General features: G+C 29.3%; 1 protein-coding gene across 1 annotated transcript; it reads left to right on the top strand.

Annotated features, from left to right (window-relative positions):
• The first annotated feature begins 12,690 nt into the window (after positions 1-12,690).
• Positions 12,691-14,046, top strand: LOC107641339 (uncharacterized). The gene has a single exon (XM_016344834.1). It carries the CDS (start codon positions 12,691-12,693, stop codon positions 14,044-14,046), a length of 1,356 nt encoding a protein of 451 aa, XP_016200320.1.
• Positions 14,047-16,194: the final 2,148 nt, after the last annotated feature.

Raw genomic sequence — 16,194 nt, 5'->3', positions numbered from 1 at the left:
TAAAGGTTAATGGTCACATTAATCTCTAAAAATGGGTTTTTTTTAATTTGTTCTTAAAAAATTTATTAATTAAATTAGTCTTTTAAAAAATTACAAATTAACCAACTTTTGTCCTTTCGTTACTCAATACAAATATATTTAGAAAAATCTATCAAATTAGTCAATTTTTTTAATTATATAAATCTTAATTCTAATATAACCTAATGATATACTAGGGGTGTGTGTGGGTCGGGTGAAACTGGGTTTGGTGTGACCCAGACCCGACCCGAAATATATATCGGGCCTATTTTTAAGACCCGAACCCGACCCTAGACCCGATGAAATCTATACACTTTCGGGCCACGATTATACCAGGTAAAAATCGGGTGAAAACCGGGCCGTTAATATTATATTACCTTGATACCTTCTTGTAAGTTAGCATGTAAAAATATCCAAATTTCCAAGACTCCAATCATTATTTGACATGGTAAAATTCACTTAGAAATATATACTAAGAACCAACTCTTCTCTAAAATTAAAGCATAACCATAATCAATACTAATATTACCTAATAACACCAAATATTTAAATCAATACAAATAACACAATATTATGCATTAGTCTAAAGTCTTATGCATTTTAAACATAAAATATTAACTTATAGTCTTATATATAATGACTAATAACACAAAATATTAAGGTTTACAACACTTAAATTTCACATAATAATAGCCATCATCCATCACTAATAACACAAAATATTAATTATATATGATGACCGGGCCACCGGGCCGATTTCGGGTGACCTGAGCTATGACCCGGACCCGACCCGAAATTATGACCGGGTCTATTTTTAAGACCCATACCCGGCCCTAGACCCGATGAAATCACACCAAACTAGCCCCTAAAGTTTTCGGGACCGGGCCGGGTCTTCGGGCCGGGCCGGGTCATGCACACCCCTACGATATACACTAGATTGATAAATTTTTATAAATATTTATTCAGCGTCTAATTAGATATGTTAGGTGTTATGTGTATAACGTGAGTTAATATTTCCTATCATCATCAATCGTTAATAAAAACTGCTAAACGAGTGATTGAAAAATAAAAATAATTAATTTATAATTTTTAAAAAACTAATTTAATTGATAAAATTATTAAAATCTTTCGACGACGAATTTAAAAAATGAACAATTTTATAAGGATTAATTTGTCTATACACTTTAATCTAATATCGAGATTGAAAAAAAAATCAAATCTGCTCAAGGAATAATAATAATAATAATAATAATAATAATAATAATAATAATAATAATGAATTTTGTAATACTATTTAATTAATTAATTACTCAAAGGTAAGTCTGGTTTCAGAAATATAAATAAAACCGTTATTAGTATATTTTTTTTAAGAGTAAAGTATCGTTTTTGTCCTTAACATTTGGGATAAGTTCTAAAGTTGTCCCTAACGTTTAAATCGTTTTATTTAAGTCCTTAACATTTCAAAATTGACTCAATGTTATCCTACCGTTAGAGATCTATTAACAGAATTGACGGCAGGACAAAATTGAGACGATTTTGAAACGTTAGGGATTTAAATAGAACGAAAACGTTAGGGACAAAAACGATACATAGAAATAAATTTTAATTTTATCCTTCAATAGTATCAATCTTCTACGATACATAGTTATTCAATTATTTTTTAATTGCATCTAAATAAATTACACGTAATCATATTACTTTCATTCTAAATAAATTTATTTTTTTATAATTATACTCTTAAAATATTTTACTCATCATGAAATATTTGTAAAATGACTAGAATCATATTACTTTATTGTATATGTATCTTTTTTCCCACAAATTTATGTACTAGTTATTCTACAAATATTTTATGTTGAATAAAAATCTTTAAAAGTAAAATTATAAAAAAATAAATTTATTTAGAATAAAAGTAATGTGATTAAGTGTAATTTACTTAAATGTGATTAAAAAATAATTGAATAACTATGTACCGTAAAAAATTGATATTATATTGAAAGATAAAATTAAAATTTATTTCTATATATGTATCGTTTTTGTCTCCAGCATTTTTGTCCTATTTAAGTCGCTAACGTTTCAAAATCGCCTCAATTTTGTCTCGCCGTCAATTCTATTTACAGATTCTTAACGGTAGGACAACATTGAGCCAATTTTGGATCGTTAGGAACTTAAATAGGACGATTTAAATATTAGGGACAACTTTAAGACTTACCTCATCCAAACATTAGGAACAAAAAAGAATACTTTATTTTTTTTTTAAAGTTGATTGAGATAAAATTTTATACCATTTATTTGTTTGTATTTTTTTTATTTAATTTACTTTTCATCTCACATATAATAATTATTTAAGTTAAAAAATTTCTACCATGAATATTATAGAATAACTTTGCAATCACATGAAAAAATTGTTAAATTATTATCTTTGTTATTTTTTTTATCTTTCTCACATAATTATAATAAAAAATTAAAGTTTTTCTATCCGAATGATATGCTTTATAAATTTTTTTAGCTATTGAATTATAATTATTTATTGTGTTATATAAAAATAATTAATAAAAATATGATTGACGGACATAGAAAATCCAACTAAACAATAGTATTAATAATAAATATAATACGTAACATTGCCTAAATATTGAAATGAAAAAATACCGTTAAATTAATATTATTTTTTATGTACTAATTAAATTATTAAAATCTTGACTAATATAATTTAAAGTTTAAATATCTAAATAAATTCATATTATTTTTTTATTATTTTTTGTATTCTTTTGATCTCAACTACTAAAATTTTATGGATCCAACGTCCTCATCTACTCCATGCTCCAACCTTCCTTCTTGCATTGAACGCTCTCATTACTCTTCCAGTGTTCGAGAACAATTCTTATCCTATGACCTATCCATGTGTAGCCGTGTAGGTGGGTTTTGATCTTTAATTAATAATTTATCATCAACATCAAAATGTGTGGACATGCATGGCTATCCATCTCCAGAAGGTTTGGAAGTTTGCATTTCTTTTAATTTATATATAGAGACAGAACTAGCTAATATAAAATAATATGGGTGTAAACTTTATCTGATTAATTGAAAAGTGTTGGTCATCCCTAAAAAATTTGGTAGTTTAAAGATTTAAAATTTGTTTTGTGTAAGCTCTTTTTAAAAAATTAGTTTAACAATTTTTTTCATCATCCAAATAAGTTATAAGTTTAATTATTAGCAAAAAAATAATGTTTTTTTTTTCAAAGGCTATTTCAGTTAAAAGATTGTATATAAACTTAGGATCTCTTGAAGGATGGTAGTTTTATTTAGTGCAATGGGATTTAAATTAGAACTTTATTTTGATTTTCTAATTGGAAAAAAGAGAGAACAATTTTATTACGAGATAGATTATGTTTATATTTTTTATTCGGATTTTTGGATCTTGAATCTTTGGCTATCTGGACAATGACACTTTCAGAATATCTATTCTCCTCTAATCTAAATTTTGCAAGACAACATTATTTTCTATAATTTGAATGTGCAAGCAGGTTCAATGGTAGGATGATTTTGATTTGGTTTGATATCAAAGGTTTATGACTCTCATAGTGGTTACTTATAACTCAATGAGACGAAATTTGGTTGCAAGGACCAAGGAAATTAGCTGACTTCGGCTTTGGCGTCAACTTGTTCCGGAAAAACATAAATTTTTGGCCTGAATTTGTCTTAGGGAGGCTTTGCCCACTATTACTTTTCATTTCAGGAAGGGCATCTCATCGACAGACAGCTGTCCACGATATTTTTATGACCAGGAATCAGTTGTTCATTGTATTTGGGATTGTCCGGAAGCTCAGCTAGTTTGGCAAGTTTCGGAGATTTCTAGTCAACCTCTGGATTTGATGAACAAATTCTTGCTTCATAGCAAAGAGCGCCTTTTTAGATTCTTTTTTGGTTTATGGTAGATTTGACGTTTCAGGAATAATGAGATCTTTCATTCACATGAGTCTTGCCCTGAATAAGGTGACTAGTGTAGCTTTGTCATTGGAAAAGGAGTTTCGAAATGTTTTTGAGTTACAATAAGTTTCTATACCCTCTACCATTAGTGACTCATGGATTCCCTTCTCGATGGGTACTTTTAATATTAATTGTGATGCAAGTTATCCTGATACTGGTGATCGTGTTGGTTTTACTTGTGTTAATAGTAATTGGAATGGAAGTTGACAATGAGACTGAAACTCATACAATTGAGAGTCGTAATATTTTGCAAGGAGAATTGTTTACTATTTGAAGAGAATATCTTTTTGCGTGAGACTTAGGACAAAGAGATATTATTTATGAAACAAATTGTGTGGATAACTTTACTCTTGTCAATAATTTCCAGAAGAAAAAGTATAGGTAAACAGTGAAAATACTAAACAATGTGAACAATGGATATATCGGATGTTCAATTCATTAGATGTACAAATGATTATCATAATATTAAGATTTAGGTGGATAATTTGGGAATATAGTGTATTTTTACTTTATTAGGCTAAATTTAGAGTCCATTGTTCACAAAAGTCATTGTTTACCTAGCAAAATCCTTTTCAGAATAACTCTAATTTTGTTAATCTTTTGGTGTTGAAAATTCGAGACATCTTGTGTCTTCAGTTAATCTTAGGAGATACAAATAAAGTGATAGACATCATGTCAAAGACGACAATGAAGACTCATGCTCATCAAGTAAAAACTTTCTTTATTTTAAAATAACATTCAACGAAATTACCTTATTTTTTAAATAATTTTAGAGTAATTACTCAAATCAATCTCCAAGGATTTTAGAATATGACATTTTAGTCCTCAAGAAAAATTAATACATAGATCAATCCCCAAGGTTTTACTCCGGCAAACAAATCAATCCCCAATTCATTTTTCGGCAGAGTAATTACCCAGATCAGTCCCCAAAGATTTTAAAAATGGACATTTTAGTTCCCAAGAAAAATTAATGTACAAATCAATCCCAATGTTTCTATCTGTTAGACATAATCGTCTTCCGTCCAAAAATAAAATAAAATAAAATAATAATTATTATTAATTACATAATATTATTGTACTATATTTTTTGTATTTTTGGGACAAAAATAATGATAAATTTATTTATTAAATTCTTATATATATATATATTCACTCAATAATAATAATAATAATAATAAAATTATTAGGGATTATTTTACAAAAAATTCAAGATTAAAACTATTTGATATTTTTGTGTTTAATATAATCAAAAATGTCCTATGTAAGAAAAATATATGTTTGTATTAAAAAATATGTATTAAAAGAAAATATTTTAATTTTTATTTATATTAAATACATATTTTTTTAGACAAACATATTTTTTAAAATAATACATCTTTTGATTATATTAAATACAAAAATATCAAATGATTTTAACTTTAAATTTCTTGTAAAATAATCTCTCATAATATTATTTATTATTATTATTATTATTATTATTATTATTATTATTATTATTATTATTGAATGACTATATATATATATATAAAAAAATCTAATGAATAAATTTATCATTATTTCTATTTAGAAAATATAAAAAATTATGGTATAATATTATTATTATTATTCTTATTATAATAATAATAATAATAATAATAATAATAATAAATTAAAATTATTAGAGATTATTTTACAAAAAATTTAAAATTAAAATTATTTGATATTTTTGTATTTAATATAATTAAAAGATGTATTATTTTAAAAATATGTTTATATTAAAAAAATATGTATTTAATATAAATTCAAATTAAAATATTTTCTTTTAATACATATTTTTTAATACAAACTTATATTTTTTTTTACCTAGGACATCTTTTGATTATATTAAATTTAAAAATATCAAATAGTTTTAATTTTAAATTTCTTATAAAATAATTTCTAAAAATTTTATTATTATTATTATTATTATTATTATTATTATTATTATTGAGTGACTATATATATATATATATAAGAATTTAATGAATAAATTTATTATTATTTTTGTCCAAAAAATACAAAAAATATAGTACAATATTATTGTGCAATTAATAATAATAATAATTATTTTATTTTATTTTTAGACGGAGGACTATTATGTCTAACAGAAAGAAACGTTGGGAATTGATTTGTACATCAGTTTTTCTTGGAGACTAAAATGTCCATTTTTAAAACCTTTAGGGATTGATCTGGGTAATTACTCTGCCAGAAAATAAACTGGGGACTAATTTATCTGTTGGAATAAAAGATTGGAGATTGATCTGTGTATTAATTTTTTTTAGGATTAAAATATCCAATTCTAAAATACTCAGAGACTGATTTGAGTAATTATTCTAATTTTTAATTCTTTGTTATCTGTTCTATTGATATACTTTTCAGTGAAAAAAAAAGAGTGTAGTTTTGGTAAATAGGCGACTTCGCCAATCGCCGAATTTGCCTATGAATTGCACAACTTCCTCCCTCTATTAGGCAAGTTTATGAAAAAAAAAAACCAATCCTCGAATGGGATTTTCTTTTAATTTATTTTTGAAATTAAATTTTTTTATACAATTCACTTAACAAAAACATGGGTATAAAACTCTAAAGGAACTGGATCTTCTCTAATTTTTTTAATATTTGACAGAATTTAACGTGATCTCTCATCTTTGATTCTATAAGTGAGATCAAAAATAAATAAAAAAAATAATAAATAATTAAATTAAATACTGCACACTATTCAATTTTTTTTACCGAAAAGAATCCACTCCCAACCCTAAATATGCCACGCACTCCATACAAAATGAATTATTGTTAAATGTTAACACATGTTATATTCTACACTTAATTACAAAATAATAGACATAATTGATTTGTAACAAAGTTATTTCTTAATAATTTACATTCTGAAATTTTATACTTTAAAATATAACTTTTTTTACTCAAAATTTTAATTTACTGCATTTCATCAAATGAAAATTACTTACATAACAGAAAATTAATTAAACTTTTACGCTCACCGAATTAGTTTACTCGTTATTATCAATTTTAATATAAGACCTGACTTCTTTCTTGGACTAATTGAAAATAAATAATATATTTATTCTTTCACACAAACGCTTAAATAAAAACATTTCCATTAATCTCAAAATTCATACTAAATTTAAATAGATATAACTTAAATTAATGATATATTTTAATTTGGTAACAACAAATTTACTTATATTATTATTATTTGGATCGGCTATTGTTATTTATTATCTTCAGTTCAAAATTTTAATAAGTTCATTATTTTGACATGTTCCACAAAACTTTTAATACAAACAAAAAACACTCGGTCCAACTTTGTTTTACTAAAAAACTATTTCTGAAATACCAAAAAAGCCTAACTAATTAGTGGTCATATTAATCACTACATAATTCATCGTTATCATCATCACACTTCTCTAGACACCAATTGATATTTCGGCAGAAGACATCGTTTGTCTGGAGATCTTTTAATATAAAGAACACGTATTCCTTTTCAATGAGGCCAACACATTTCATCAGCAGATTTTTTCTTCACACTAGCATTGGCCTTAGTAAATAACCATGCAGATAATTAATTTGAGTTGATCAAATAATTAATTAATTTATTTATTTAAATAAATATTAAAAACTTAAATTTCGTTTTAAATATATAATAATTTATTAGTAAATAACAAAATTTTAAATAAAACTTAAATTTATGACAAATTATTTTTTAGTCTATCAAACTAAAAAATATAGTAAATAAACAAAAAAACCAATTAATTTGTAAGTAGTTCTCATCCGTTTCTGACAGAGATTTAATTAGCAATGAATATGACTGGATAATGTTGAAGCTACCGCCGCTTTTAGACAGTACATGAGTTGCACTTCCTTATTAATTATAGTTCCGTTACGAAGCACCGAGCGAGTGACCAAAAAAATGAGAGTAATAAATAAAATTAATTTAAATTTAAAAAATAATTTTATAATATAATATTAAAATTTTATATTTAAAAAAATTTAATTTTTGATAAATAAATAAAATTATATAAGATAAATAAAAAATAAAATTTATATAAAAAATTAAACAAATATAAAAAATATTAAAATATAATTATTTATTTTACTTATTTATTTAAATTTTAAGAGAAATAATTTTATGACGCATGTATTTAGTAGATGGATAAAATCGTAAGCAAAAAAGAATAGAGTGAACAAAAGTATATCTAAAAAATTTTAAAATAATCCAATGATAGATTCTAAAAATTGTCATTCCCTTGTTATCTAACTTTCTGATCATATAAAATTACAGGTATGCATTTTCTAATTCTCATATCACGATTTAACAACTTTAAATAAAAAGCTGTTTCTAATTTGTTTTTATCTTTTAATTCATCATTCTACATATAATTGGAAGGGCAGCAGTTTTGTTTTGCGAAACGGTGATAATAATAATTAAAAAAAAAAACACCATCACATAAAGGTCAAAGGGAAAGAAGATTTTTAAAAATAATAATAATGAAAGTGGAGTTTACATTATTATAATAATATTATGTTGTTAATAATTATAATAAAATATAAAAAAAATGTGAGGTTCGTATTATATATTTTAACTTTTTTTCTTCTCTTCTGTTTTCATTCTTTTTTGCTTGCCTATTATAAATCACTACAACAAAACCGATACTTTGCGGCAGTTTCTAGAGTCGTTTTGCGACGGTTAACATTTCGCGTCGGTTAATTAAACGCCAGAAGATGAGGCGCAGGCAAATGGTTAGCGGCGGTTTTTTTTAACCGCTGAAATAACCGCCGCAAAATGTAAATTGGTTTTGCGGCGGTTATTACCCACTGCAGTACGAGGACGAAAAATGCTATTTCTAATTTTGCGGCGGTTTGCAACCGCCGTTAAATGCAAGTGATTTGAAAACAAAGCTGTTTTGTGGCAGGTGATAACCGCCGCTAAATGCAAACTTATGGACAATATACCTATTTTGCGGCGGTTATTAACCGCCGCCAAATTCAAAGTTCCCATTAAAATTTTAGATTTTTAATTATTTTGCTTCTTTTGAAAACGTCTGTTTATTAAATTTTAATTTTTTTATTTTCAATTAATTTACAGAAATTGCAACTAAATAAAATAGCCAAATAACATAACAAACCAAATTAAATATATGCAAACATAACATATATAATTAGATTGTCATAACATCATCCAAAATAAAGTAGGAATGCTTAACTTGAAGAAAATAAGCATAAAGCACTAAACCAACTTAAATGCAAAAGTATCTAAGAACATTGATTGAAATTCAAAATTTTTGCTGCAGGTCGTGATTGCCAGATGAAGATGGCCCTGCGCGTGACGAGTTCAGTGTACTGCCCAAAAAAGCCAGCTCTGCAGCAACTTCAGCTGGCAAATTGCCTCCTTGCTATTGACTAGATATCCCAAGACCTTATGTATCGACTGTCTCTTCGCCTGCTCTTCTTCTAGCTTGGCCGTCAATTCTGCAATTCTCCTCTCGTACTCTTCATTGGGCTCTACAGAACCCAATGGTTGTCCAGCAGTGTTACCAAAGACTTGGGTGGGATATGATCCAGCACCTAGGGCACGAACTCGTCCTGGGTGCTCCTTTCTGAGATCTTGTGCTAGCGAATCATTTTGTGAAAGGTGCTTAGAGGATTCATCTTGCCTCTCAACATTCGCAATTGCTTCCTACAAATATACAACACATTAGAAAGGCATGAGTAAATAGTAGCACGATATATACAGTAAGCTAAGTTGCTTGAAATTTTCAAACATGACTTACACTAACAACACGCACATCGGGATGGATATACGAGCCATTCTTTTTCTTATGAGTCATGATAAACAACTCTCCTCTACCAACGGGCCTTCCTTGCTCTTTCTCCTATATCATTGATATCGACACAATTATGTAAACAACAACAACATATTCAGGAAGATTAATCAAAATCTTAATGTAAATAATTACTTATTACAACTTCGTCTTTTTTTTTTGCCAGTGTTTTGGAGCCCCCAGTATGTGTGTAAAGTTGCTTGCTCCGATTTAAAGCATTCTGTTTACACTTTTTCTATGTACAAATAACAGAAAAAATGTAAATGAGAAAGAGATGTTGAATATAAAAGGTAAGGGGTGTAATATGTGTACACATGTATGTTCTTTTGGAAATAATAAAAAATACTAAAGCTTACCTTTGTTTCTTCCTTCTGGCGATAGTCAAGGAACTTTTTCCATTCATTTTCTTCTATTCCTTTCGGGCATTGCTCAAGATTTTTCTCGTAAGTCTTTATTTCTTTGTAACATTTATGATACAAGTTGTGCCTTGTATCCTTTCAGTTCTTTCCTATCCTCTTCATAATTTCGCACTTTAGTTTTCCTCCGGCATCGTCCACATAATGAAAGACCCGCTGCAATTAGTTGACGTTGTCATTAACCAAGACCAACTAACAAGCATAACACTGGTAATTTGAAGAAATGCCACCACCATTACAGGCTAATTTAAATTAATAAAGTATGACACTCAAATCCAGTACAAGTAGTCGCAATTACGTATAAATGAGAAGTGCTTAAATAAACATGTGAAAAACAAAATTTGAAAATTTTATCAACCATATAATTTACACATGCAAAAGATCTTACAAAAAAAAACGGAAGAACTAAAAAAACTGATCGGTTCTGCCGGTTCACCGATTGACCACCGATTCGACCGATTTTTTTACCAGTTTCTTGTTATACAGTTTTTGGGACGAATCGAACCGTTCTAGTGATCGGTTTCTGGTTAACTCAGTTGAACTGGCCGGTCCGATTCGATTTTCATAATTATGATTAAAATTGTATGATAATAATTTGAAGAGAAATGGAATTATGTGTAAATTTAATTTTTTTAAAAAATATATATTTTTTTATGAAGAACTATTTTACTTTTATTTTTTAAAAATATATCTAAATAAAAAAATATTGCAAAAATAATTCACACTTTTTTAAAGAATAAGTTATGTCTTATTACATGTGTAAAATTTTTTTTGATGCATTGAAGTGGTTTCTTATGTTTAAGTTTATCTTTTTATTTAATATAAAACCAACTACAACTAATTATGGTATAATAATTTTTGCAAATTATAAAAATTCATTAAATCTTGACTTTGTTCAATTTTTTCTTTCTCAAACCATTTCTATAACAATATATAAAGGGAATAAGAGAGTTTGGAGTCTAATTTTCACTTTTTCATCTTATTCTAATTACTAAACAATGATAACTATAATTGTCATCTTAAAATTTGGTCCAAAATGTCATTATCAATCAATTTTTCGATTTTTTTCACACCATTTTTTATTTACACATAACTTTTACTCATGTTGTCTTCGATTTTTTTCTACAGAGTACATATAGTACTCTCCATTTTCTTTTACATGTTAGATAACCTAAGCTGATTTATTATTTTAATTTAATTTCAACTGTTAAATTTAGATTTCTAATTTGAAAATATAAATAAACAAAAAATATAACAAAACAAAGGTCAAAAAAGCAATTATACTCATTTTATCTTTTTTTATCAACCCGCAATTTAGTAATCATTTTTAACCAAAATAGATATCGTGACGATGATTAAAAGGTCCAAAGTTAAAATGAAATTCACGAAAGGCAACGCGTTTAGGGTTCCAATATTCTGTAATTATTTTTTCTATTAGTGGTTATATTTTTTGTTTTGTGGGCAAGAATTTTATTATATTTCTATTAGTTTAAGTTCTTTATATTTTTTTAGTTTTATAGTAAAATTAAATTTTTAACTACTAACTTATTTGAAATACATGTTATATATAATGATGGAGATGAATCATCTTTTTTTATGTTATTTATCATATGTTAAAGTATATTTAAAAATAATATAGTCTAAAAAAATATATAATGCCTGATAATCAACTAATAATTGAGAAATCCAAATTGAAATCGTAGGGGATCTTTTATTCTAAATTAGAAAGTAACTGACAATAAAATATAATTTATTGATTTGAATTTATAATTTCTTTTAAAATAACAATAGAATCATTATTGGATTTTAATATTTAATTTTTCAATATTAGTTAACATAAAATGAAAACAAGTTCGACCAAGTTGAATGACACCTAAACCATAATTTAGTTAAAACAAGTAGAAGTAATAAAATATATAATAAAGATATTAGTTACACATTCTTCACTTTAAAGTACATTGACAAAAATTTTAAATAATAACAATGCCAAAACTATAAAAAGTGCTAACAAGACTATATGTGGTTGTATTTTATTTAAGTATTATTCGTCACAATTTCTCTTATGAAAATAGTAGCAAGTGAAGGAAAGATATTTTTTATATTGTGCAAACCTCACTAAATTTCATATCAACTGTAATTCGCTAAACCTAAGTTGCTAGCTAAAACTAAATCGTGATAATTCTGATGGAGGAAAATTTTTACAAGTTTGTTTTCTCATTTTTCTTATGCCACTATTAATTAGTTCGATATATTTTGATACTATATTAGATATTGATAAAACCTGGATTTCAAAGTCACAGAATAGTGTGGAATATAGGCAAGGATTGAACAATTTTTTAGACTTTGCATTTGCGAATGCGTCCTCTGACGGCATGATAAAGTGTCCATGTCCTAAATGTGGGTTTTAACTTATGCAAACAAGAGAGGATGCATACGATCATTTATTGTTACGACCATTTTCCCCTGGATATACTATTTGGCTGCGTCATGGTAAGAAGCCGGTTGAAGAGAGATCTGGATTGAGACGAGTAGATGAAAATCTGGTATCCCAAGTGAATCAAATGCACCAAATGGTCAACGAGGCATTCAATTTCATGATGCAACATGGGAGTGAGGACATCACAACAATCGAACATGCAAAAGACAATGAAGACGTGTTACTGTACTTATATGAAGGTCCAAGTCGCGCCGCGCAGGATTTTAACGATCTACTGTCAGATGGAGAGCAGGAGTTATATCACGGATGCTCAAAGTACTCCAAATTATCATTCTTAGTGAAGCTTTATCATATCAAGTGTATGCGTGGTGTGAGTGACAAGGCAATGTCCATGTTTCTTAACTTACTGCGGGACGCATTCGAACAAGCAAAACTTCCAAAGACAGTGTACGAAGCCAGGAAGACAATAAGAAAGTTGGGTATTGAATATATCAAGATAGATGCTTGTCCAAATGATTATATGATGTACCGAGGTGATGATGAGAACTTGACTAGGTGCAAGAAATGTGGATGTTCAAGATGGAAGCAGAAGACTAAAAAGGGCTCTATTGTTAGGCTCAACGTACCTGTGAAGAGAAATGAAAAACCTATAGCAGCCAAGACTCTTCGTTACTTTCCTCTCATACCACGGTTGCAACGATTATTCATGTTCAACAAGACATCAAGTGATATGTTATGGCATAAACAGGCGTGTAATAACGATGGTTTTCTTAGGCATCCAAGGGATGCTGAAGCATGGAAAAAGTTTGATGCAAAGTATACTAATTTTTCGACGAATCTGCGCAATGTTCGCCTAGTCTTGGCGAGTGATGGATTTAATCCCTTTGGGAATATGAGCACAAAGTATTCCATCTGGCATGTGATTCTTATTCCGTATAATCTTTCACCCTGGCTTTGCATGAAACATACATCTCTCATTCTATCCACGCTTATTCCTAGGCCGAAAATACCAGGTAACGATATAGATGTTTACTTGCAGCCTTTGATAGATGAGTTGAAGCAATTATGGAATGTCGTTGAAACGTATGATGCCAAAGAGGGAAACACTTTCAAGATGTGTGCGGCACTGATGTGGACTATCAGCGACTTTCCAGGATTGGGAAGCCTATCTGGCTGGAATACGCACAGTGGGTTAGCCTGTCCTACGTGTAACTTGGTCGCTAAGCCACATCGGCTGAAAGACAGTCAAAAATGGTGTTTCATGGGCCATCGTCATTTTTTGAATCAGGGACACAAATACGGACTAGACCAAAATAGATTTGACGGGTAGGTCGAAGGTAGAGATCCACCAAAGAAGTTATCCGGAACAGATGTATTGAGGCAACAGTCTAATGTGCACCTTTCATTTGGGAAGAGTTCAACTGTGACATCCAAAAAAAGACGCAATGGTCAGGATGCAGATGAAGATGACTCGCATTAGAAAAAGAAGAGTGTTTTCTTTGACCTCCCGTACTGGGAGGATCAGATGTTGCGTCATAACCTCGATGTGATGCATGTAAAAAAAAATGTGTGTGACAATGTGGTCTTCACTATCCTAAACGATAGCGGCAAATCAAAAGACAATGTTAAAGCTCACAGAGATTTACAATACATGGGCATAAGGCCTGAATTATGGCCGGGGGAAGGTGGTAAATATCCTTCTGCAATATTTGCGATGTCAAATTCACAGAGGGATGTATTCCTGAAGACTTTGCAGAATGTGATCTTTCCATATGGTTACTCTAGCAATGTTGCTCGTTGTGTTGATTTGCGACAGCGCAAGTTATCTGGGTTGAAAAGTCATGATTGCCATATTCTGATGGAACAATTACTCCCAATTTTGGTGAAGAATGCACTTCCGAGTCTGGTGTCCAATGTGATTGCAAATTTGTCATCATTTTTTTTTTGAGAACTTTGTGGGAAAGCCATAAACCCTATGCAGCTTGCTAAACTTCAGAATCATGTTGTGCAAACCTGTCAGATGAAAATAATTTTTCCTCCATCCTTCTTCACCGTCATGGTTCACCTCACAGTGCATCTCGTTGATGAGGTTACTCTTGGTGGACCAATATATTATCGGTGGATGTATCCAATAGAAAGGTTAGCTTGCTGATAAACCCCTTTAGTACACTCAGTTGAATTAATTGTGTATATACTAAGCGTTTTATTGTATTTATAAAAAAGATATTTAGGACGTCTGAAGCAATATGTTCATAATAGGGCACAACCAGAAGGTTCAATTGCAGAAGACTATTTATCTGAGGAAATTCTGACTTTCTGTTCTAGATATTTGGATAATATTAAGACTAGAATCAACCGACCAGGGCGAGTTGATGATGAGCCCGTTGATGTTCTTCATAATTCAGGAAAAAGGATGTTCCCAGCTATTGGAAAGGCATTAGGGGTTGTTTCGCATTTCGAACTCACTCCAATGGAAAAACATCAAGCTCATCGCCATGTGCTAGTCAACTGCAATGCCGTGGTTCTGTTTGTTGAGTAAGTATACACATATATTTCTAAAACACCAATATAACTCTTTTCTCCCAGTGACTAGTTGGACTAATTTTCTTTTCTCCCATAAAGTACATTTAGGGAAAAGAAAAAGCGAAGCTTGTGTCATCAGACAAGGTTGCAAGCTAAGATAGATAGTGTCGTCCATGCAGAATTTCCTCGGTGGTTCAAGCATGAGGTTGACAGAATACTAACCTGAGCAATGTGTTTTTAGCCTGGAATTAGTACTATATGAAAACCGATTTTAATATAAAGCATGAATGTTATGTGGTTCCAAGTTCCAATGGAAAGTACGCTTCATTCGAAAGATTTGAAGTTGCTTGCGTGCGGTCCCATGATTCAAGCAAGACGTTTTGGGGCATACAATGTTAACGGGTACAAGTTTAGAACTATCACAAAGGAAAACGGGCTGAAAACACAAAATAGTGGAGTATATGTATCATCTAATACAAGAAGTTATGCAAGCATGCGTGATAATAGAGTGGCAGTTGGTGGTGTTCCGTATTACGGAAAAATTGTAGACATAATTGAATTGAATTATAGTTGTTCCTTCACAGAGGTATTGTTCAAATGTGTTTGGGCTGATGCTACTACCAATAGAGGCATCAAACAAGACCATTTGGGGTTTACCAGCGTTGATTTCTCTCGTCTGATACACACTGGTAATCGAGAAGAAGATGAACCGTACATATTGGTATCGGAGGCTCAGCTTGTATACTATGTGGATGATGAAGTAGCTAAGGAATGGAGTGTTATGGTTCATGTGAAACCACGGGATTTGTATGACATGGGAGAAGAGAATGAAGAAGCTGAAGTTGGTTTTTCTCTACAGCCAGGGTTGAACATGTCAGCGGAATGTGACATTGCAGATTTACTGTTGACAAGGGAGGATGATATAGAAGACCTCATAGAAAATGCTTCAGAGAAT

The sequence above is a fragment of the Arachis ipaensis genome, chromosome B5 (assembly GCF_059453495.1).
Source record: "Arachis ipaensis isolate K30076 ecotype BB chromosome B5, ASM5945349v1, whole genome shotgun sequence".
In the NCBI taxonomy this organism is placed as follows: domain Eukaryota; kingdom Viridiplantae; phylum Streptophyta; class Magnoliopsida; order Fabales; family Fabaceae; genus Arachis; species Arachis ipaensis.
This window is presented reverse-complemented; position numbering and strand designations above follow the sequence as displayed.

Bases quoted from the DNA above. Each gene is read 5' to 3' on its own strand.
- LOC107641339 (XM_016344834.1), top strand. From the start codon at position 12,691: ATGCAAACAAGAGAGGATGCATACGATCATTTATTGTTACGACCATTT.